A 23,616-nucleotide genomic window follows, 5' to 3' on the forward strand; every position below is an offset into this window, starting at 1 on the left:
TACTCTTCTTCTAGCCGCCTTCTCCCCCCCCACTCCATCCAGCTCTTTTTCTCTCTGCATTTGAGTGTCACCTTCCTCCTCTGTGCTGTCTGAGCACCAGCAGGACAGGCCATAGACAGCACAGAAGAGAGAGGCTCCCTGCTCTCTGTTTGGTACTCAGCTCTACCCTAGCACACAGCAGCCAGGAGCTGCAGTTGTAGGAAAAGTCCTGACCTCCAGCATGCTCAGTAACTCTGTGGGGATGGCACACAGTGCAGTCTGGTAGCATGTGGGAGCTGAGAGGCCGGAGCATGCTCAGTGCAGATAAGAGTTTTCAGATATTATAGTGGCGAAGCTCTAGCAAGCTCCTACCAAGCATCTGGAAACAGATTTTGTTTTCAAAGAGTTTAGAGACTTATAATTCAGCAACTATAACCTCTGGGGTTGCCAACCTTCCAATTGCACAAAACCGAACACCTTAGCCCTGCCCCTTCCTTGATGCCCTGCCCCTGGTCACTACATTTTCCCCCTCCCTCAGTGGCTCGATCTACCCCACCCTGACTCACTTTCACTGGGGCAGGTGTTGGAGTACGGGAAGGGGTGAGGGCTCTAAATGGGGGTGCGAGCTCTGGGGTGGGGCCAGAAATGAGGGGTGCAGGAGGGAGTTGGGGTGCAGAAGGGAGTGAGGGCTCAAGCTGGGGAGGTGGGCTGTGGGGCTGAGGATAAGGGGCTTGGGGTGGGGCCAAGGGGTTCAGGGTGTGGGGAGGGGGCTCTGGGCTGGGGCAGGGGGTTGGGATGCTGGAGGGGGTATGGGCTCTAGGCTGGTGGGTGCTGGCTGGGGACAAAGGGTTTGGGGTGCAGGAAAGGGCTCTGGGTTTGGAGGGGCTCAAGGCTGGGGGTTGGGGTGTGAGCTTACCTTGAGTGGCTCCTGGTCAGCGGTGCAGCAGGGGAGATAAGGCAGGCTGCCTGCCTGTCTGAGTGCACCATGCTGCACCCTGAAAGTGGCCAGCAGGTCCAGCTCCTAAGCGAGGGGGAGTGGGGTCAGGATGCTCCATGGCGTGCCCTGCTCTTGGCTGCAGGCTCTGCCCACCCCCCCCCCAAGCGCACAGAGTCCCGTGGCCCCCCCCGGCTATGAGTCGGACCTGCTGGCCGCTTCTGGGACGCAATGCGGTGCCCCAGGACGGGTAGGGGAGTAGCCTGCCTTAGCTCCGCAGCACTGCCGACTGGACCTTTTAATTGCTTAGTCGGCGGTGCTGACTGGAGCTGCCAGGGTCCCTTTTCAACCGGGTGTTCTGGTCGAAAACCGGACACCTGGTCACCCTAATAACCTCTGAATATTCAGTCTGCATGGAGGACACTCCAGCCCCTCACTGCTCTTAGTGGTAACCATGCTGCATGTGCACTATCCCCGTGGAGCAGCTGAGCATGCTGTGGAAGGGGTTACAAGCACTTTGGAGGAACAGAATTCAGAATGACTGACAATTTGGAGAATTTGTTTGCAATCAATAAAATGTGCATTTGATTTTTCCTTCTTAGGTGTAGTACTTGTCTTAATTGAATTTCAAATACAAAATGGAGAGTAGCTGAATAGGCAGCTGTATTGCAGAAAAGGGTCTGGGTGAATATAATGGGCCACTAATTGAGTGAGTTAATAGTGTGGGGCTGTTATAATAAAGGCAAATGTCATTCTGGGTTGTATTAACATGAGTGTCGTTTTGGATTAAGATGAGAGGTAACTGTTCTACTGTTTTTGGTGCTGGCGAGGCCTCAGCTGGAGTACTGTGTCCACTTCTGGGTCCCACACTTTAAGAAAGATGTGGACAAGTTAGAGAGGAGAGCAACACAAATGACAAAAGGCAGAAAACCTGACCTATGGAGAAAGATTGAAATAATTATCAAGAGAAGAGAAGACCAAGGGGAAACGTAACAATCTTTTAAATATGTAAAAAGTTGTTATAAAGAGGGCAGTGATCAATTGTTCTCCATGTCCAAGGGTAGGACAAGAAAGTAATCTGATTAGTTTGCAATAAGGGAGATTTAGGTTAGTTATTAGAAGAAAACTTTCTAACTATAAGGATAGTTAGGCACTAGAACAGGTTACTTAGAAAGGCCACAGAATCCTTTTCATTGGTGGGATTTAAGAACAAAGTTAGATGCCTGTCAGAGTGATTCTCGATTTACTTAATCCTGTCTCAGCACAGGGTGCTGGACTAGGTGACCTCTTAAAGTCCTTTTCAGCCCTACATTTCTATAATTCTATGTTCCAGCCTAGAGCTGCAGGGGCAAAGCAGGACTTTCCCTGTAAATGGTATCCAGGCCAGTCACCGGAACTCAAAGCAGGGAGCCTGTCCCTTGTGCTGTCCATGGCTCCAAATCCGGCACCTTTATTCTCAATATTGAGTGTGTGCCAGCAGTGAACACGGGGTGGGGCAGACTGGGAGCTGGTGGAGGGAATAACTGGAGGCTGGGAGAGGGGACAGGACAGATGGGTGAGGAACTGTTGGAAGAGGGCAAAGGGACCTGGGGCTAGCTGGGTAGAAGGTGCACAGGTCCATTCTGTGGAATGAATAACAGAAATCTTGTAGGAAAAGATCTTTCATTATATGATCACAGATAGGAAATGCCAGAATTCAGGTTAACTTTTTTAGAAGGCTTAATTTTGCAACCTTAATGTTCTCTTAACATTGCTTTTTGATATACAATTCCAAAAAATGGAGAAAAGGCAAATTTATAGAATGTTTGTGTGCTTCCATGGTGTTTTAAAAAGCCAGTGCAGAGGTTATAAACTTGTGGTGCAGGGAGGGAAATGGAGCAGAATTAGGGGCATGGCTCTATATAGGTCTGCAACAATTAACCAAATCAGGGAGTCTTCTGGGGACTAGGAGGCCTTCCTGACCAGGAATATTTGATTTAAATAGAGTAACATCTTTCAATTTAATGCTTTCCACTTGAATTAGATTTATGAAAAGAGAAATTGGCAAATCTGTTTTTGCCAAATGTAAAACTAATTGTTTTTTAAAAAGGAGTCTAAAGCCTTTAACATAGGGCTGGTTCACACACAAGCTTGCAGTGGTTTGAACTAAATGGGTTTTGCTTTTGCAGATCAGTGTACTCTATTCTAAAATAATTTGTCCACTTAAATTTGTAGCTAAATAACTAAAATTCTAGTGTAATCAAAGGCTGTTTTACAGTAAGATTTAAAATGGTCTTTTTTGATCTTGAGGGCCTGAACTTGCAGCCCTTTTGTGTCCTCTATGTGAGCAAAGGTTTTAGGATCAGGCCTTACATAGTACTAGAGCTGGCTGAAAAAATTAGATTTTATTCTTTTTATTTTGCAAAAATTTCCCCAAGAATTCATCTTGTTTTCTGTCAAAATAAAAATTTGGAAAATTTCTACTACATCTACACAGTACTTTCATATTTTAACAGCATTTTCTCCCTCAAAGTCCAATTAAGTGTCTTCCAACAACATTCACTTTCTCCTAGGGAGAAAAATCACTTGAAACCCCTGCTCAAGATAGGAGGTTGGACATTTAATTCCAAAAAGGAATTATACAGCAAAAACCTCCTTTTCTGGGGAGAAGAAAGTGCTCAGACCACCTTCCTCTTGGTATCTCTTAGGACCAGTATAGTTTCTTTAGAAGGATGCTGAATGCCATACTACTGAACAAATACAATGTCCAGTGATTAAGCCTGCAGAGAAAGAGCAACTTAATTTTATTTTAGATATTTTTAGCTGGCATTACAGAAAGTATATGTATACAGCAACTAGTTAAATTCTTGCCTCTGCAGTAGCCCGTTATGCCATAAATGCCAGTACGTGTGAGGGAAGACTTACTCTCTGGCAAGTGTACTTCATATGGCATTAGTTCTTTGAATATGCATAAGAAAATTTAGTAGGAAATGGCAAATGAAATATAATAGCTCTGCTTCTAGCTACAGTAACTGGGTAAAACCATTTCCATGAACTGAGTGTTTGGTTAAACTAACACATATAATTAATATGGGATATAGCTTGCAGCTGGAAAAATGCAGACTTGCTAACACTTGCATTTGTTTGTTTGCAATGAACAGCCCGAATCACCTAAACCCGTGAAACATCAGGCAAGTGTTTTTCTTTATGCTTCTAAGTTTATATGGATTAATTCATATATTTCCAACTATTTTTGTATGATGAGATGAGCGATCAATTTTAAATGTCTGTATACAACTAATTTGGTGGCATGTTTATCACGAAGTGGTGACAGACTAGTACAAGTATGCAACTAAGTAATCTGAGCAAAATGTATTTATTCATTTTGTACAAAAGCACTGACTAGTAACAGACTTTGAATTATACTAGCTTGCAATGCTCCAGAATAAAATCTGGTATCTGTCCTACAGTTGCCAACACAGATTGCAGCTATTCCAGGAGGATCATCCCCCCCCCCCCCCCCCCCCCGACATAATGTCATTTTCTTAAAATATCCTATTAAAATCTTCCGGAGTGCTTTCAATAGTCACTGAGAGATAGATGCTGATTCCAGGAGACTCCAGGCCAATCCTGGAGGCTTGGCAACCCTAATCTGTCTGAAGCAAAAGCGCCATCTTTACCACCAATTTAAATCCTCCACCTCACTGTATGCCCTTGGTAAATGTACTGTGGAGATTTTAATGCAGAATACTTTGGTATTACTAAGTGATGTGCGTAAGAAATTATTTAAATTTAAACTAATGGAAACGTAAATGCACATTAATCCTAAAAGTTTGGGTGCTTGAATGTGTTATAGCTGCTCGGGTTACACATTGATATGATATTCTTCACAACAGTACAGGGCTTGGGAAAACCAAGACTTCCTCTAAAGTGCAAAATCTGCCATGACTTGCTATAACCTGACCCAACAGTTTAGTGGCTGCTCAGTCCTGTATGGGTTGAAGTCTTCAGAGTGTGCTTGAGCTTCTCTTATTTCTCAGGCTGTCTGGAGTCGTCATGACAATGATGCTCTCTGATTCCTGACAGAGGAAGGAATAGGGAAGCAATAATTAGTTTTAACCCCTCCCCTTTCTTATGACATGATAGAGTACTGCTGAGCTGTCAGTGGGGATGTCTGGACTCCCATCTACAGAACGTGGTGTGATCTCTACTGCTTTAATTAACAGAAATGGGGAGTTAAGGGTAAAATTGGGACTCCCTAATGCAGAAGGAAGAGCACACCAGACAAAGTATACGCTCTAATCCAAGGGTTCTCAAAACTGGGGGTCATTCCCCTCAGAGGGTCGCAAGGCTATTACTTGGGGGGTTGTGAGCTGTCAGCCTCCATCCCAAACCCCGCTTTGCCTCTAGCATTTATAATAGTGTTACTTTTTTAATATTTAATTTATAAAGGGGGTTGCACTCATAGGCTTGCTGTGTGAAAGGGGTCACCAATACAAAAGTTTGAGAACAACTGCTCTGATCACTTCTTTCAGGAGGTAAGTTTGTGTCTGTCATGGTCACCAGGATTATATAAAGGTAATATTTTCAAAAGCACCTAAGTCCCACTTCCAAAAATACATAGGTATTTAAGTGCCTAAATCTCATTGAAAATCAACAGGACACGAGCAATTCTGAAATTTTACTTGAAGTCTTTACTCAAGTGCTTCTTTGCTGTAAAACCAGAAACTAATGAGTACTGTTTAGATGGATTGCTTTTTTTGCCAAGGGACCTGTTCACATCAGGATTAAAAAATGTCCAATTATGTTCATATTTTAAATGCATCAATAGGAGTATTTTAAATTCTAATCCGGAATTGTTGGTATATTGCATAAATCATAACCATTAACATTTTGTTTCACTGTCATTTTGAACTACAGAGTGGATCCCTGTTGTATGTGAGTAGCCTGTAGCTCCCTGTCTCTCACCCAGATTTCACAATGAACCAAATCACTGGGATGCTGGTTTTCTAAAACTGAGATAACAGTATCTCTTGTCCTTGCTCTAACATTGCTTTATTGATCTGCATGAATTTATTGCATGTCTTCACTTTTCACAATATCTTGATGCTGCTTTTTCCAAGATCTATTTGACTGTATAAGTAGGGGAATCTAGCCCAATCTTGCCTTCATTCTAAAATCTCTGTGGAATGTTTCTGAATAGGATAATTGATTTCATAAAATTAATTGAATTTAGTCTATAATTTAAAACTATTAAATCTATTTTAAAACTTACGAAGAGAATACTTAAGTATGAGTGAGTTGTTTAGTAGTCTGTGATAAGTTCCTTCTTACCTAGTCATGAATACCAAAAACTTCAACGAGGAAAAAACATTATAGCTTTTTAGGCTGTAATCAAGTTTCTCCTCTTTACCATTCCTCACCACTCCTATCCTGATTCTTAAAGAACAGTGACAAATAAGTTCTAATTCTGCTTTCTACTGAACAGTTTTCCCAACCTGTGTACTTCAAACATTCAAAATCCCCTGAATAGAGATCAACACTCTCCATAAATTAAGTATCAATACAGTTTCTCCAAACTAAATTGGAGGCTATTACATTTTAGGTCATTCTGAAATGATATATATATATATATAATGCAAATGTTTCCCCTTATCAGACCAAACCATTACTTTGCGCTTCTGATATTTTTACTTTGGTTGCTCTTAGGTAGACTTTGAAGTATGTACAGCACAGGTCTTTAGTACCCGGCTCTTTCAGTGGTAACGCAGTGTGCTGCCTTTAGGCCAAAAATTTGAAACCAATATCTGTTGTTTTCAGGCTAAGTAGAAACTGAAATATCAGTGAGCTTCAGTGAGCAACCACTTGTGTGCATCCTTTTGTGAAAGTTGTTGGCTGGCTTCATTTCACATCTTTTAATTTAGTCTGTTTCATGCTGAGTACAAAAAGGTGAGCAGGCTTCTCTGTCTAACTGTCCCTGACATCTGCTAACGATGAATGCGCAAAAACGTGAACAAGATGCTGCCCACTATCATCTAGATCAGAGATTCTGAACAAGCTATTTAGACAGTATATAAAAAGACAGGCCAGTATTACAAACACTTTACACTGAGTAGGTGCTAAAAAATTTTCTCAGAGTTGGTTTCTGTTGGTACAGTGTTGAACGCTTTTTTTTTTCTTTTTAAAACACTGGGAACTGAGTACAATATTTGTGTGGGTCCTCCGTAAATGTTCAGTTGTTAGTCTGGGAGACTGCTCTCAATGTTTTTAGGAACTCTAGGGTTCAAAGGATATACAGTTCTAAAGGAAATCTGTTTTTGAAGTGGATCATACTTTGTGCAGTCTACCTGAGGTCAAGTAACAGATCAAGAATGAGCAGGAATCAGTTTTCAACAAATCTGGTATATGTTACAACTTAAAAATAAAAGCATCTAACAGGCATTAATCAAAGTGAGTTTTAAAAAATAGTTTGTGTAATCATTGACATATGTAAGGACTAACAGAGGTGTGTGATGTCTCTTATTGTCAGTTGTTCATTCAGTCCAGGAGTTTTACTCCTCAGTGTGCTATAAATGGTAAATGATTGGAAAAAGCAGATTTATGAACACTAATTTTGTGATTACATTCCAGAGACATAATTCCACTTTTTGTTACCGTCCTTTGGGGCAGGAAATAGTATCACATCTTCCACACACTTGCTACTTCTGTGGGCTCATGGATGCAGCACAGACCTGGTTATACTAGCCAGATCTTCTAATGGGCAGTAATTGAAAAGGCTCTTTTTTCAGTTCCTTAAGGTACTTGCTCCTTATGAATTCTAAATTCACTATCTTAAACTTCAGGAAGCTTTAAAACAATTGGGTTTTATAAATAATAGTACAGCTATGTACAGAAAATGTTGACTTGCTGTGTAAATTTGAAAATAATTAATCTTACAATTTGGCATTATTCAATTTCACTTATGCCATTTGTGTCATACTTACTCCAGCTCAGAGTACATTGAAATACCACAAATTCTGTCCAGAATCTCAAGTTAGCTATGAGAATCAACAGCTTGCTGACTGATGGTACATGCTAAAGCACCTGCTGTCCTATATATTCTGGTTTAGATACTGATCATTAACCATCCTAAAGATCTAATTTGCAGAAACATCTTACACAGAAATCCAAAGATTATGCATTACTTTGTCAAATTGTTTTCCCCCTGCAAAAACAGCATATGGGCTTTACTCTGACTTCTGTGCCTAATTCATGAGCCCTGAACTTGAATTCACTTTTTTATGTTCAGTGTTTCTAACATCAGCCCACCTAAGCTCAGTCACTTTTCTGTACAATAGATGCCATCTTCTCTATTCCAGTGAAGAGTGTCAACAGAGCAAGGAATCAAACAAATAAAAGGCAACGTGTTTGAAGATCTTGTCACGCAACTGGGGTAAAATGATCAGAAAGGAAACAGAATCAGGGACAGTCTGACATACACATGGGTTTCATATAAGTTTGCTTTTGTGTTTGTGTGGTTTTCTTAGGGGGAGCTGGAACGTCAGCTTCTGCAGGCGAACCCCATTCTGGAGTCCTTTGGGAATGCAAAGACTGTGAAAAATGACAACTCTTCCCGTTTTGTAAGTTTAAAAAAAAAATCCAAAACCTGGATGGTTGTTCACAAAAATATACATTTTTACCTACACATAGGCATAGCTCTCTGTGAGAACCTACCTTATTGGTATTGGAAGTTTCCTTTACACACTACCTTCTTGAATTCAACTGAAGTTTGTATATTCAAACTTTGAAGTCTTATTCCTATACTGTATCCAGCATATTTAATTTACTAGAGATGCTATGGTTGCAATGTGGTAGGCAAACACTTGCTTTAATACAAAACTCCTAGGCTCATCTGTCCCTGAGTAGACCATTGTCCTGTTTACATGAGATGCGTATTGGTAAACTTTTTCCCCAGATGCCAGTGTGTCCTGCACATAGCCTATGACACAAGGTAGTAATTACACAATAGACCTGAACTGTGGCTTATGTACAGAGTAGTTAGTGAATTACCTAACTGCATATCATTTGAGAGCCCATAGCAACTATTTTATAGCTATTCCTCCCATTCCCTCACAACTTTAGACACCAATTGGTTATGACTGAATATCCAGCTTTGAGATCAACTTGGTTTAGAATTTCATGGGTTTGTCAGTCTTAAAGGGATGTCAACTTAAAAAACAAAAATCATGCTTCTGTGTGGATTTTTCACTTACTGTTGAGTAAAATCTAAGATTATGATTGAAAGACTGGAGAGCTGTCTATGCATAGAGCACTTGTGTAATCAGTTTAAAATGTTTCCCATGTCACCTTCTGTTTTTAGAGGTCTTTCAAATATCAATAGGGGAGAGGAAAAGCATTTTCTTTGGTTTTACACTTATACTTTACAAACTGGTAGGGCAACTCAAGGCATGGATAGAAACTCTTCTTAACTCTTTCTTAACCTCAGAATGGGGTCCCAGTTTATATATAAACCCCAGAATGGTTAAAGAAGTTGTGCTCTTGCTAAAGTGTAAACTAAATTTTACAGAGCAAATAAAACTTTTATATCGGTCTTACAAAATCGGCGGTGAAGTTTTGAGTAAGAATTCACTTTGAACAACTTTATGGCCTTTACTGTCTTGGTTAGATCCTTTAAATAGTTCCTATCAATCAAAAGCTAGGAAGGACACCACAGAAATGCAAGTCTGAAAATTCTTAAAGCCACATTATTTACAGTAATGGTTGGTATTCAGATGTGTTGGATATAAACTTCATAATCTCAACAGATTTCAGCTGTTGAGATTCCATTTTATTTCATTTCTTGGATTCCTCAAAGACTACTAATTTAATGAACATACTTTTTTATGAAAGCTGTAAAGCATCTGTTTTGCATTTTTTTTCTTTAAGTTTGCATTGCCATTGTGAACATAGTCACTCAAGTGGCTCTGGCCTTATTTTTATAAAGCAGTAAGTATAATGCACTCCAGATGGTGCCTTCAGTAGTCTTCAATAATAAGGATTTAAAAGGAAATGACAGAAATTCTCCCACAAAAGGAAAATGCAGTATGAATTCTTTTATCTCTAGATTTGAAGTGTAGTGCCTTGTTACTTAGCACAAAAACCAGCAGCCTCTCCCAACTTTCTGTAATTTAATAGCAGAGAGTACTGTAGTGAGGTTGTCAGGGCTACACTCCTACAAAATATACAGTTCTTATGTTAGATAGTATACCAGGAAGTAAAATTCCAACTTCCCTATCCTTTTACCCGTTATAGTCTTTTGGTTGTAGTTTTAATCGAATTTGGGATTGCAGACCCCACAGAACAGGTTTCTTGCCATCTTTTTTGCTTGTGTATGTTGTAAACAGAACTAAACTAGTTGTCAAATTGGAAAATACATTGTGATCCATTAGCCTTTATTTGTTCACTTCGTGGTTTGATAAATTCAGTAATGCACAGCCTATCATCCAGTCACTGGTTTGAAGGTTCTGCTTTTTCAGTTATTGCTTAAATATCTGTGACTTGAGTCTTCTCATAGTATTTCTGTGTTTTCAAATTTAAGTGGCATATCTGGAATATTCTGTTCTTATAGCAGATGGTGTGGCATCTACTTGTAAGTTTCAAAAAGCTGTCACTGTAGACTTACTAGTGCGGTACAGACTCTCTCTAATCTGTTTTGACATAAATTAAACAAGAAGTCAGTTCATTCATCTTTTTATTCTTAACATTTCCAGAAAGCTATATATTTTTCCTAATGAAAGAAACAGATATGTTCACCATACATCATGCCTGTTACCTGTCTCAAAGTGAGCTTATTGAGTATTCTGATCTTCTGTGCAGTGATGTCTGAGACCAAACTCTGGCCGTTATGAGCTTGCACATCTTTCATGTGTTTTAAAATAAGCTGCAGTGCTAGATTCACAGTTGTGGAGGCCGAAGTTCTCCCAGTTTAACCACAAATTTTTATATGATTAACAGAGCACAGTGGCATATTTTTGGGAGCTTTCAAGTAAACTTAAACATGATTAGGACATTGTTCTGTAGTACTTCTAGGCCCAGTTTTCATGCATGTGTGTCCAAAAGTTAGACCTCTGAACCCAGATTTAGACACCATTTGAGGGAGTCAACTTGAAGATAAGGTCCCTAACTGGAGTTGCATTGTTTACTCTGTGCTAAAATTCTTCCTGTAACCACTTAAATTGTACAATAGAGCAATAAGATAACTAAGCACATGAGCATGCCAGTCTGTGCATACTTTGGACTTTCTAAGCAATCCATAATGTTAGGGGTATTGGGTGGATCAAGTGATGCACTGAGGTTTTTATCGCTAAAAGACTGATTCAGGTGTGGCTTGTGCTATGTGAACGGCAGATGCGATATCAAAAGATTTGGTCATCTCAGTCTAGTTCCTACTTGGCACATCTCTACATTGCACTCTGTAGACATGTCCTGATACTAGGAAAATGTGTTGTATTGCCAACAAGATGGCACATCTCATTGTAAAACTAATGTAGACAAGGCAAGTGGTGGTTTCATCTTGAACAGTTGCATAGAGGTCAAACTATTCCCTATCTTGTCTAAACTCTGGATTTATGAAAAGCCATCTTATTTTAAAAATTACACCTTTTTTCTTTCCCTAGTGTAGATATGACCTTGTCAGAGTGACTTGAATGGGTGCAGAGAATGAATTCACTCCACTGGAGGTGTGCCTTCAAGTCAGGATGGAGACTTGTTCAGGAGAAAGTTTATACTGCTGTTGCCAGCCTTTCGACTTCTAGCGTCTTTCATCAGCATTAAAATTAAATGACCTTTTAGGAAAAACTTTCTTTCATAACAATATAAAAGGTGTCTATCTGGGTTACACACTGACCTTATTTTGAGACTCTGAAAAACTGCAGTGTCTCTTTTTACAGTACATCTCACCTTATAGTAGATTGCAACATTTTAATGGAATACAACTGAAAGTGTATGAATGGTGTGAATGAATGATATCTTGCCACTATTACCTGTATTAAATACTTATCACCTATTAAGACTGATGCAAATGTTACCTAATACAGTAGAATTTCAGAGTTATGAACACCAGGGTTAAAAAATGACCAGTCAACCACACACCTCATTTGGAACCAAAAGTACACAATCAGGCACAGGTAAGGGTGGGCAGGGGAGAGAGGGAAAGCAAATGCACTAGAGTGTTGTCTTAAACGCAAACTACTCCAATAAAGGGAAAGCAGCATTTTTCTTCTGCATAGTAAAGTTTCAAAGCTGTACTAAGTCAATGTTGAGTTGTAAACTTTTGAAAAAACAACCACAATGTTGTGTTCAGAGTTATGAACATTCTCCATTCCCGAGATGATTGTAACTCTGAGGTTCTACTGTATGCCTTTTTTTAAATGAGAGAGATGTTTTAACATAAAAAACAAAACAATTTTTTTTTAAAGTTGTCTGTCTTTCTTTTCCAGGGCAAGTTCATTAGAATTAACTTTGATGTTACGGGTTATATTGTTGGGGCCAACATTGAGACCTGTATCCTGCTTCAGCAGTGCAATGTCGGTTAAAATATGAAGTGACTCACTCAGTCTTTTGTCTCTCTAACTTTGTGTATTGCTTAGAATTCTTTGTAATACATCATTAACACATTTGCAGGAAATAACATTTGGTGAACCTAGTGACATAAGTTATCATAGTGTGAATGCTTTCTTGGACTCTCAATCCTCCCTTGTTTCAAAACAGTTTATCATACTATCAAGAAGTCTGAGAATTTCCTTTTACTCTGAAATAAATTGTCACAAAATGTAATACTTTGTTTGAAATCTGCTAGATTGTGACTGTTCTGAAGGTATGACTGTGTGGTGTTTATTGGGAAAACCAATTAAGGTAAGCCAGTACTTCATAAAGTGACACTGGAAATGGCACCACCTTAATCAGCTGATCTCCGTCCTGTGTGTACCCATTGTCACAAGCACGATTTTTCTCATTTGGGTCGCATAGGCAGCGCATCCAGGGGGGAAGGGGAGCTGTATTTTACTCATCCGAATATGTACCGACAAATTAAGTTTCAACTGCAAGGCCAACTTCTGTCCCATTTTTGTTAATTATATCTGTGCAGTGCCTTTTGTTATATGAAGTCTAATAATTCAGTTTTTGCTGAATGGTCTTGATTCCTATTTCTTCCATACTTCCAGATGATCACTTGTCTGTAGTATTCCATTTTGTTTTGTTGCAAGTTGCTCTCCTTGCATTGTAATAGAAGAGTCAGGGTGTTAATCTCAGAGTTGAGTATGCTCTCTGGAGAAATGGGATTAAGGCTCAAGTGCCTAAATCAATATGGTTCTTAAATCAGGTAGGTGTTACAACTCTAAGTATCTGTAAAAATCCAGGCTTATTGTCTAAATAGCTGAGCAGAATTATTTTGTTTAGCTTCATGCAAATTGGAGAATTTCGTGTCCAGTAGAGAGAGAGAAGTTAGGTTTGTTCCAGATGGTACGTTACTGGGCTAAATTGATAGGTTACCTGTATCCTTTATAAAACAAAATTGTATTGCACTTCATTTCAATATAGAAAAATGAAAGGAATTAATCTGATATATGTACAGCATCCTATATGAAGCAACCTCTCCATTTGCACAAACTTTGAAATTTAGAAAATGTTTATTTCTGTTAAACTCATTAAAGTGAGAGAACTGTGTAAACACTAACTTTAAAAAACATTTTTGAAATGACAAGTGCCATACAGAATTTTGATGTCAAAATATTTAGACCGCACTTCTTTTTGGTGGCATTTGAGGATTCAGCTATGCCGTTTTTGAAAGACTTATTGAAAGCATGGTTTACTTTAGGATGCCAACTTGTCCACTGCAAGTGGTGGTGGTGGTTGTTTTTACATTAGGGAAAGCCAACCAGCACCAAAGAAGTTAATTTGCTGGAATTACAAACTCAAACTTTTAATTTGACTGTGTTTTGAAACCTGTTTATATAAAGTTGCTGAGAGATGATAAAATGGAGCCCGAAAGCTATTATAAGTGAGTGGGTTTAAACTAAAGCTTAAAGTTCTGATTGAGACGTCTAAAGGCTTGGGGTGAACTTACAAAATTGTTGAGACACCAGAATTTTCTTAAGATGAGAATAACAGTGTATATGTGAATTATCAAATTTATCAAAAAAAATTTTTTAAAAATGAGGAGTCCTTGTGGCACCTTAGAGACTAACAAATTTATTTGGACATTCCACAAATCAGTGGCCCAAAATAAATTTATTTGTCTCTTGTGCCACAAGGACTCCTCGTTGTTTTTGCTGATACAGACTTAACACAGCTAGCACTCTGAAACCTATCAAATTTATGTTGGTTGAGCATGTCTGATGGTGTCTTCTCCCTGTCCCTCTTTTTGGACACTTCTGAGGAATAATTGGTAACTTATTCAGTTAGACAGTATTGGGATCTTCATCCTCTCAACTAATATTACCATCATGGTGATCTTTGCCATGTTCTGGTACCTGGGGATTTATAACTCTGGCCTTTTTGGATCCTCAAATATGTTCTTACAGATCAGATAAGGAGGAGGCACCAGATGACCCTTTCCTTGCTGCAGTGTCAGTGCCCCCCCATCTTATTCCTCCTACTATTTTCCCATCTCTTTTCCTTTTATCTAATAAGCATCTGCCTTAGGTGGATGGACAAATCTAAACCTAACACTCTACCAAGCTGTTCATAACAAACTAGAAAGAGTTTCCAAAGTAGCCTGATCTATGTAAAAACCTTGCCTTCAACAGACTGGTCAGGGGAAATCAGAGCAACCCAGCCACCCTTTTCCAGAGTAAAGGGGATTAAAGCGTGGTTCAGGAGGGGCTAACTGGATTATGTGCTCTATGATCTTCCACCAACTAAACTTGAATCACCAGAGAGAGAGAGAGAGAAGCTGCATTTTCCTGTCTTTTTTTTTTTAAGCTCCTTTCTCCCCTTCATGTGCATCTTTTTTGTTTTAGAAGACAACAGTGTTAGACTTTACCAGAACCTGAGAGCTACCATGTAAATTTACTGACTCCAATGAAGGTGTTTGTCATTTAAGAGATTTTTCAAGAAAGGATTTTTCCCTCTTAAAAAGACCTTACAACAAATATAGAAAGAGGGAGTAAGGAAAGCTTTTATAGTGAAAATTAATTCTAGTTTCTTAGTGTTCCTTTTATGTATGTGCGAGTAATGTTAGAACGTTTTCTTGTTTGTGCAACAAGCAAAGCAAAGGATCTGGCAGCGGAGGCCTCAAACCCCAATTAACTACTAAATTAACACGGGGGTGGGAGGGAGTTAAAGAGCTTCCTAAAAAAATCCCTATCTGATCCTCGCAGTAGGCTTTTATGTCTCCTGCAAAAAACTAGTAGAAAGGGGGAGATCTTGTTACAAGTATAAAGAGAATCATAATTGTTTGTCACTGCTTGAGGGTGTAAATCCAGCATAGCAAGCACCAAATTTACCTTATGATAATTCTGCTTTTAATGTAACCCACTTTGTATAATTTTATGTTTTGAATTTCTCATGAAAAGATGCACAATGCAAGTTAAGATCCTTGACTGTTCATGATCAGACTTGTTGGAAAAGTCTCGTGCTGTTCGTCAGGCCAAAGATGAACGAACATTTCATATCTTCTATCAACTGCTCTCTGGGGCAGGAGAACACCTAAAGTGTAAGTTACAAATCTAATCCTATCACCCTGTTCAGTTCTTATGTATTCTGAATTTGCCATTTTTAGTGCTTGAGCTGTGAAGTTCCTGTATGCCGTGGGCTTGAAAGAGTAATTAATGATCAGAGATCTGAGGTATGAAAAGAAAACAGCTGGCTTTATTCTGAAATCACTCTTCATATTGCAGCAGACTTGTTGGTTCCGCAGCTGTTGCATAACCGCAGTATTTCAGGTGAATGACTTCCAGATCACAAACTCTGGACCAGTGCAGACCAAGGGTTTTGTAGCCCCTTAATTGAGTCCCTGGCTGGCAATCACTAAGGTAGGCTGGCAGTATTTCAGTTTCATCAAGTCACAGAGTGTGTTGGTAGGAAGTGTCAAATCTGTACTGGACCATGCACTCAAACTGGGCAGAATGCCAAACAAACACACAATAAAAGCCTGAAGAAAACCAGTCTCAGTGTAATGTTTACACTTCCATGGTGAATATCAATTAGCTCCAGCAGTGTGGGGAGGGATAGCTCAGTGGTTTGAGCATTGGCCTGCTAAACCCAGGGTTGAGAGTTCAATCTTTGAGGGGGGCCATTTAGGGATCTGGGGCAAAAAATTGGGGATTGGCCCTGCTTTGAGCAGGGGGTTGGACTAGATGACCTCCTGAGGTCCCTTCCAACCCTGATATTCTGTGATTCTGTGGGGCCTCGCCTCTTCTCTGTATAGTTGTGGTAACTTGCATGTACTTACCCAAATGTGTGGCATATATCATTACTGGAAGAGTGGGGTTATACTGGACAGCTCCATGCTTAATCACATTCCTTAAAATAAAGAACTGCTAGTATGTAGTATAACTAAGGCTAAGATTTTGTCACATATTTTTAGTAAAAGTCAGAGAGATAATGGGCAAAAAAGAAAAATTCACTGAAGCCATGACCTGTCTGTGACTTTTAATAAAAATATCTGTGACAAAATAGGGATCTGTGGGTCCCCACACAGCTTGAAGCGGGGCAGCTGTGCAGGGGCTAGGAGCTGCCTGTAGCAGCTGGGGGCTGCTGGGTACCCCTGCAGCTCTGGGGGTCCCCTTCTGCCCCTGGGAGCTGTTGGGTGCCCCCTATCCCCCATGTCAGCCGGGAGCTTGGGGGGTTCCCCTGCCATGGCTGGGAGTTTGAGGGTTCCCCTGCTGCCCTTGGTAGCTTCGAGCTCCAGAGGCAGTGGGGTACCCCGCAGCTCCCTGCCCCCACCGGTGGCAGGGGACCCTGCAGCTCCCGACCACCGCAGGCTGAAGTCAGAGGTCACTGGAAGTCATGGATTCCGTGAGTTCCGCAACCTCTGACTAAATCGTAGCTTTAAGTGTAACTACTACTTGAACTTTGTACCTTTTAAACAGTGGTTGACCATGGCTATTCCAAAACAGGCAATTGGCTTCCAGTCAGCCAGTCAAGATTAATATATGTGATTTCAGTCACATGTGCATGCAGCTTAGCATATACTCACTTTAGGTGCACAAATACCCAGGGAGCATGGATGGATATGCATTACTGTGTGTGAATATACACATTTGAAAAATTGGTCCTATATCTGTTTCCCTTTAATGTTGAAGAGGAATCTGTGTGGTTAGGATTCCTGGGCTATCTCAACACTTTAAGTGTGTATATAAAAATCTGTTTGGACAGCCATCAGACATAGGCAGAAGGAATGTCTGTGGCCTTATCTGTACTATAGTAGTAAATGATCTAAGTTACACTACTTAAGTTACCGTAAGTGAAGTTGACGTAGCTAGATTCACTTAACGCAGTGTTTACACCGTGTTGTGTTATCAGGAGACGCTCTCCTGCCAACTTCACCTCCCCGAGAAGAGTAGGATGAGTACAGAAATTGACGGGAGAGCGCTCTCCCATCAATTTAGCACATCTTCACCAGACCCACTAACCTGATGCTGCTGCATGGCCGGTATCAATACCTCCTCTAGAGCAGTAGTTCTCAACTTATTTACCATTGTGGGTCACATCCAATACTACCTGTATGGCGCTGAGGATGTCACATGGGCTGCAGCTCTGTGCTGATTGGGTCGCAAGCAGTCTGTGGGCCACAGTTTGAGAACCACTACTCTAGAGGATTGCAATTGTAATTCAAAAAGAAAAGGAGGACTTGTGGCACCTTAGAGACTAACAAATTTATTTGAGCATAAGCTTTCGTGAGCTACAGCTCACTTCATCGTAATGCAGTAACCCTTATGCAGAACAGTGTCCCGTTCATGCCCTGTGCAAGGCGCTAATCCAGTTTTTTACAAAGCCAGCTTGAAGCTGTTGGTAATTGCGCCTTTTTATATTAAAGATTGTGCTGGGTTCAGCACTTGAACTCATTTCTAGAGTTAAAAAAGATTTGGAGTAACTGCTTGTAATTCAGTTTATTTAAATGCTGATATAACTGGTAGTCCATTTATTTGTTAGGTTTTTTTTTTTTTTTTTTTTTAATATTAGACTTGTGCACAAAGCTTTTACTTTTTTCCCTCCACTACAGCTGACTTGCTGCTTGAAGGATTTAACAATTACAGATTTTTGTCTAATGGCTATATCCCCATTCCTGGGCAGCAAGACAAAGATAACTTTCAGGAGACTATGGAAGCCATGCACATCATGGGCTTTTCTCATGAGGAAATCTTGTGTAAGTTAAGTCTTTTTGATTTCTGTAGTGTACTTGCTTTTTATGTAAAATTACAAAAACTAAATGAAACAAATGTTGACAACCAAACTTAAATCTAATGGAGTTTTGATGCTTTGAAAGCCTGTGGCAAACATTGTACCGCTTCAAAAACTTAAAGAAATCTTCTGATTTTTAAGCTAAAATTGACGTAGACACAAGAAAGACTGCTACATAGTGCAATAATAATTGTAAATTACTTTTTGAACTGGGCTTGAATGGGTGCCTAAGACTGGTGAGGAGGTGAATTTTATTAAGACGCAAACTTGACAAGAAAATGTTTGTATCTTTCTGTTAACACAGCAATGCTGAAGGTGGTGTCGTCAGTACTACAGTTTGGTAACATTTCTTTTAAGAAGGAAAGAAACACTGATCAGGCCTCCATGCCAGAAAATACAGGTAAATTGCTCACACTGTGTGGCCTTTAATGACATTGATTGTGGTTTTCTGATCATAATTTGTTCATCAGGTATTCTGAGAAGTTAGAAAGTCCTTTTTTCTTTTTCTTTCTTTTTCTTTCTCTTTTTCTTTCTCTTTTTCTTTCTCTTTTTCTTTCTCTTTTTCTTTCTCTTTTTCTTTCTCTTTTTCTTTCTCTTTTTCTTTCTCTTTTTCTTTCTCTTTTTCTTTCTCTTTTTCTTTCTCTTTTTCTTTCTCTTTTTCTTTCTCTTTTTCTTTCTCTTTTTCTTTCTCTTTTTCTTTCTCTTTTTCTTTCTCTTTTTCTTTCTCTTTTTCTTTCTCTTTTTCTTTTCAGAACTTCCTCTATAAAGCTCTCTGCCAGAGAGAGGCCATAATTTGTAACAGTAACAGCCAGCATGGAACCACTAAAACTCTCCCATCTTCCACTCATCTTATACTCTCTTCTACACAGGCATTAAAACTGCTGTCTACAGAATTCCATAAATTATTGAAGCTGTTTATAATGCTCCTAAACTTTGAACAAGCGTTTCAGCTGTAGCTTCATTAATTGCTTCTCAGCAAAGACTTAAATGTCAGGAAAAGAAAAGTGTACTTAAATCAGTGTATTTTCTTTGGTTCTTGACAGTCATTACGTTGCCAGTGAAAAGAATCCTGGAGCCAAGGGCAACTTCCTTAGTGAAATGGCTGAATTTAAGAGACACTGTATTTAAACACTTATTTCTGAAATGACAGGGTAGTGTGACTATGATTTATTTTTGCATTTTAATACTTCAGAGTGCAGTCAGTATTTGGTAGACGTGCTTAAAAATAGAGACTGTCCCTTAGGCACTTCTAAGAATTTTCAGACTTCTAGTTTAACCAGTATTTGGTCATTCTAAATCCTCTCTAAGAAAATAACATCTTTACAGTAGTTTAAAACTCAGCTTTGGTTAATTGCAAAGTGTTTAGCTGTTTTCATATCTAAAAATTAGCTTTGATTTCAATAAAGCAGTAAGACACAGAAGCAACTATGGCTTCTTGCATAAGTCCTGATGTGTTGCGGTTTGTGATTATAGATGGGCACTTCTAACCTCTGTATTAGGAGTATCTTCTGATATCCAGAAAGTGGAGAGGTGATAAAAATTAACTGAAGTGTTGAATGATAAAACAAATGTTGCAGAAATGCTGGCTCAGATTTAAAATTTGTTTCATAACCTGAGCATCTGCTGCTGTTGCTCGTTTTTATCAATTTTTATATTTAGTAGCCTAACATTCTTTGAGGGAGGAAGTGGAAGTGGGAGAGTTCTGAAATTTGCTGAGAACTTCATAGGCACTGAAGAACAAATGAAGCTTTATATGAAGAATGTTGTTAATTGACTTATTATGCAATGACCTAAAGCAATAAAATCCTGTCCAGAAACTTCAAGATGGTTATTGTCTCTTAGGGCTTGTCCACACTTAAAATACTGCAGCTGCACAGCTAAAGTGCTTTAGGGGTTCTCCCACCGTCGGTGTAGATGCTCCACCTCCCATAGAGGTGGTAGTTCTCCTCTGGACTTAATGCTGTCTACACTGGGGGTTAGGTCTGTTTAACTGGTGGATTTTTCACACCCCTGAGCAACATCGTTATACTGAAACTTAACAGCCTTTTTTGGTTCAGGAAGCCTAATAACCTCTGAGTTGTTATAGCTGTAGTGTGCTGTACTGAGACAACTAATAAATATATCCTCAGATCTTAGGGATTAAAATAATTCTTCGTAGATTTGATGACAATTTGACAGTTATTAGGGAAGAATTCAAGACTGAGATTCTTTTAATTTGGGCATCAAATGATCTATTTCTAGTGTACACTAATCCTGTCCCCACTACAGAACAAAGTTGTTCTTGTGTCTTATATAGTTTTGCACAATAAAAATGTGGTAGTTCTACATTGATAGTCACCAATAGATTATAAAAATACAAGCTAAATACAATTAAACAGCCAAAGAAAGCCGTCCGTAAGCAGATGCAACATAATAAAACTATCATAAATTACCTGCCTTTCTATACAGCATCTCACATATTTCACAGGTAAAACAGAATCATAATATGCCTAGCTCCGTCAGAGGGACACTTAGCGGATAAGATTCCAAACCTGAAAGGCCATGTCTTGCTCTTGGACAAAGCAGGAAGTTTTCACGTAGGAGGATGGCGGGCAAGACCAATATCCACTCTTGTGATCCCCAGTACAGTGCACCTTTTTTCCCCCCCAGTGGCAAAAAGCTCAATTATTTTGCAGTTTTCAGAAACTGAAGAAGAGTCCTGCATCCTGTCTCTCTTTAATAAATGACCCTACTAACTTGGTGGTGCAATGGCTAGTGCTAGCCACTGCTATGTGGGTGACCCAAGCTTTAACTTAGTCACATCCTTTTGCTCTATGTGCTATCAGAGGCCTGAAGTCCTGAAAAGTGTCAGTTCCTGGAGGTGAAAAAATTGATTGCATTGGTTGACAGACTTCTCCAGCTAACTGAGAATGCAGGTCTGTCCTGAACAGTGGCTGTATCCTGTAAAACTGGTCATAGCTGTTTGTTTTAGTGACAAATAGCTGTATTGGCTCTGTAAAGTTAAGAAAGATTCTGTTCCTTCATGTGGATCTTCCAGCAGAACCTTCTATTTGGGTATAATCAGTTACCTCTGGGCAACACACTGAAAGCAGTCTATGACTATGGGACTACTTTGGTAGGTACTCTGGTGATGATGCAAGAGAGAGAAAGAAAACAGTGTGAGTTTCCAGCATTTGCAATTCAGTAAGGAACAAATTTGATCAGGGTATACTGAGGATCACTGAACAGGAACCCCACAATAAAATTCAAAGCACTTTTTTTTCTCAAAGAGGAACAGTACATACTGGCTTCAGAGAGAAGTTGTTGTCCTGTCTAAACCTGTTTAGCTGAAAGGAATGGGTCCTTTGAGGGTGCTGGGGATTTTAAAAACACCCCTCCCCCCCACCTCCACCTCCACCTCCCCTTAGAGGAATCTTAAAGGATTAAGAGAATTCTTGAAAAGACTGAGGAGGAAAACAAACTTTCATTTTCTTCAGGAAGTCAGATTGCTCAGGACAAGTACTGTCGGTATGTTTTAACCTCCCACTGGTTGCATTTCCTTCTCTCTCAACGTGAATCAGGCTAAAAATATGGTAGAACAGTCTTGTCAATTGACAAGAATCTATTCATCAAGCTTACAGCTACAGGTTCTTCCTTGCATGTCACTAGAACTGTCAATACATACATCCTCTCAGAAATGTAACCCAAATCCTCTAAAACCTTGAGATTAACCTCTCTTCAGAATCCAAACTGTCCATGTGATTCTAGAATTTGCTCAGTGTGTGTTACTCGTCACGTTGTCTAGCTTGTAATAAAATACCATACCCAGAGACAACTAAAAAAGTGAGTTTTATGTATTTTGGGGAGCAATGGAGCTTATGGGAAGGGGGGGGGATGGCAAGAACATTGCTGCAAAGTGGACAGTATATTTAGACTTCTAGAGATGGATAATGCTGCTGCTAACTCTTGGTATCTGAGTAATGACAAAGGAGAAATAAGTGGGGGAGGTGTGAAAGAGTAACATTTGTTAAAAGCCGCCCTTTCCACAGATACCAGATGAATATGCTGTAAGATGCAAATTCCTGGTGAATGTAGCTGTTCCTTTTCTTAAGGAAATTTGTGGGTACATGAGAGAGAATAGACAAACTTTAGATACTGGCAGGAAGGCTCTTGAAACAATAAATCTTGTCTCTTAAATACCAATTTAATTTCATTTTTATTTTAAAGTTTGAGTGACTTTCGTGCCACAAAAATATCAAGCCAAAGTGAGTTGTGGCTACTCAGTCTTGGGAGAGCAGGACTCATCCTTAAAATGCCTAAGTATTGACTGGTGGGTGTCTAGCTCTAGACACCCACATTTGTGTTTTCTAACTATTGTTTAGCATGTTGTACTCCAAGTCCATTTCCTCCTGTCTTACAGTAGAGAGAAAGCATAATGCTGAATTTTTGATGTTCCCATTGTTGCCACATGGAGGAGTACATGACCAAGCACAGAATCCAGGGCTTTGGGGCTGGGAAATACCATCTTCAGTACTAGATTGTCCCAGAAAGAGGGTTCCCCTTTCTTTTTAAAAGACTAAATCGAAGGATTCCAAATCATCATATTGGAAAGATGAGAGGGACTAAAATAGTCATTTGCTAGATGTCCTTCTGAGAAAGCTTAGAAGCTGGCACACTTGAGAAAAACACTTAGCCCCAGAGCTAAGAATATCTAGTGTGTGTCGGATTCATTTTTAGAAATCTTAAGTCACAAAAACACCCAACCTATTAATAGAAAATGTGTAGGGAAGAGGATTGACATTGAAAGAAAATAAAGTAGAAATAATGTAGGTTTTGCCAAACCAGGAAAGGTCAGTGGTCCATCCAGTGTGATATTCTGCTTCCAGCATTCTTGTACCAGTTGCTGTAGGTGAAAGCACTCTGACACTGTTTCAGTGATGTGGCCTCGGACCGAAATCCCATAGCAATGCATTGGCATGCCTGCCTGCACTGCAGCATAGCAGTTTCTCTAAGCAGCCATAGGTCTACACTACAGTGTGCTAGCTCTGCTTGAGCTAATGCACTAAAAATAGAAGGGTAGCCAAGGGTAGTGTGGGTGGCAGCTTGGGCTGGCCACCAAAGTGTATGCCCAGGGGGTCTGGGCAGGCTTGTCATCCAGCATATGTCTGTCTACCCAAACTGGGATGCACATTCCTAGCTGCAGTGGAGACATACCCGTATTGGCATCTGGCATATTCTATCAAAAGAATGAATGAGCTGTCATCGAAACCAACAATATTCGGCTCCAGTGCTTCCTAGGAATTTCCTGAACTAACCTGGGATTTGCTGTACTAAATTAACAGGAATTCACTAATGTGTTTATA

At 39.7% G+C, this 23,616-nt stretch overlaps 1 protein-coding gene across 4 annotated transcripts in view; it reads left to right on the top strand.

Moving 5' to 3' along the window:
- The window catches only part of MYH10 (myosin heavy chain 10), a 135,238-nt gene that overhangs the window by 60,605 nt on the left and 51,017 nt on the right, over nucleotides 1-23,616 (top strand). For 2 of the 4 annotated variants that reach the window (XM_074970843.1, XM_074970844.1), the window contains exons 6-12: nucleotides 4,054-4,083; nucleotides 5,813-5,830; nucleotides 8,419-8,511; nucleotides 12,370-12,433; nucleotides 15,486-15,584; nucleotides 18,096-18,239; nucleotides 18,579-18,674. In XM_074970843.1, the coding sequence (XP_074826944.1) occupies nucleotides 4,054-4,083; nucleotides 5,813-5,830; nucleotides 8,419-8,511; nucleotides 12,370-12,433; nucleotides 15,486-15,584; nucleotides 18,096-18,239; nucleotides 18,579-18,674 (544 nt within the window). The remainder of the gene's footprint in view (nucleotides 1-4,053; nucleotides 4,084-5,812; nucleotides 5,831-8,418; nucleotides 8,512-12,369; nucleotides 12,434-15,485; nucleotides 15,585-18,095; nucleotides 18,240-18,578; nucleotides 18,675-23,616) is intronic. The other 2 variants (XM_074970845.1, XM_074970846.1) reach the window with 2 other exon arrangements.

Source organism: Natator depressus, chromosome 14, assembly GCF_965152275.1.
Source record: "Natator depressus isolate rNatDep1 chromosome 14, rNatDep2.hap1, whole genome shotgun sequence".
Taxonomy (NCBI): Eukaryota; Metazoa; Chordata; order Testudines; family Cheloniidae; genus Natator; species Natator depressus.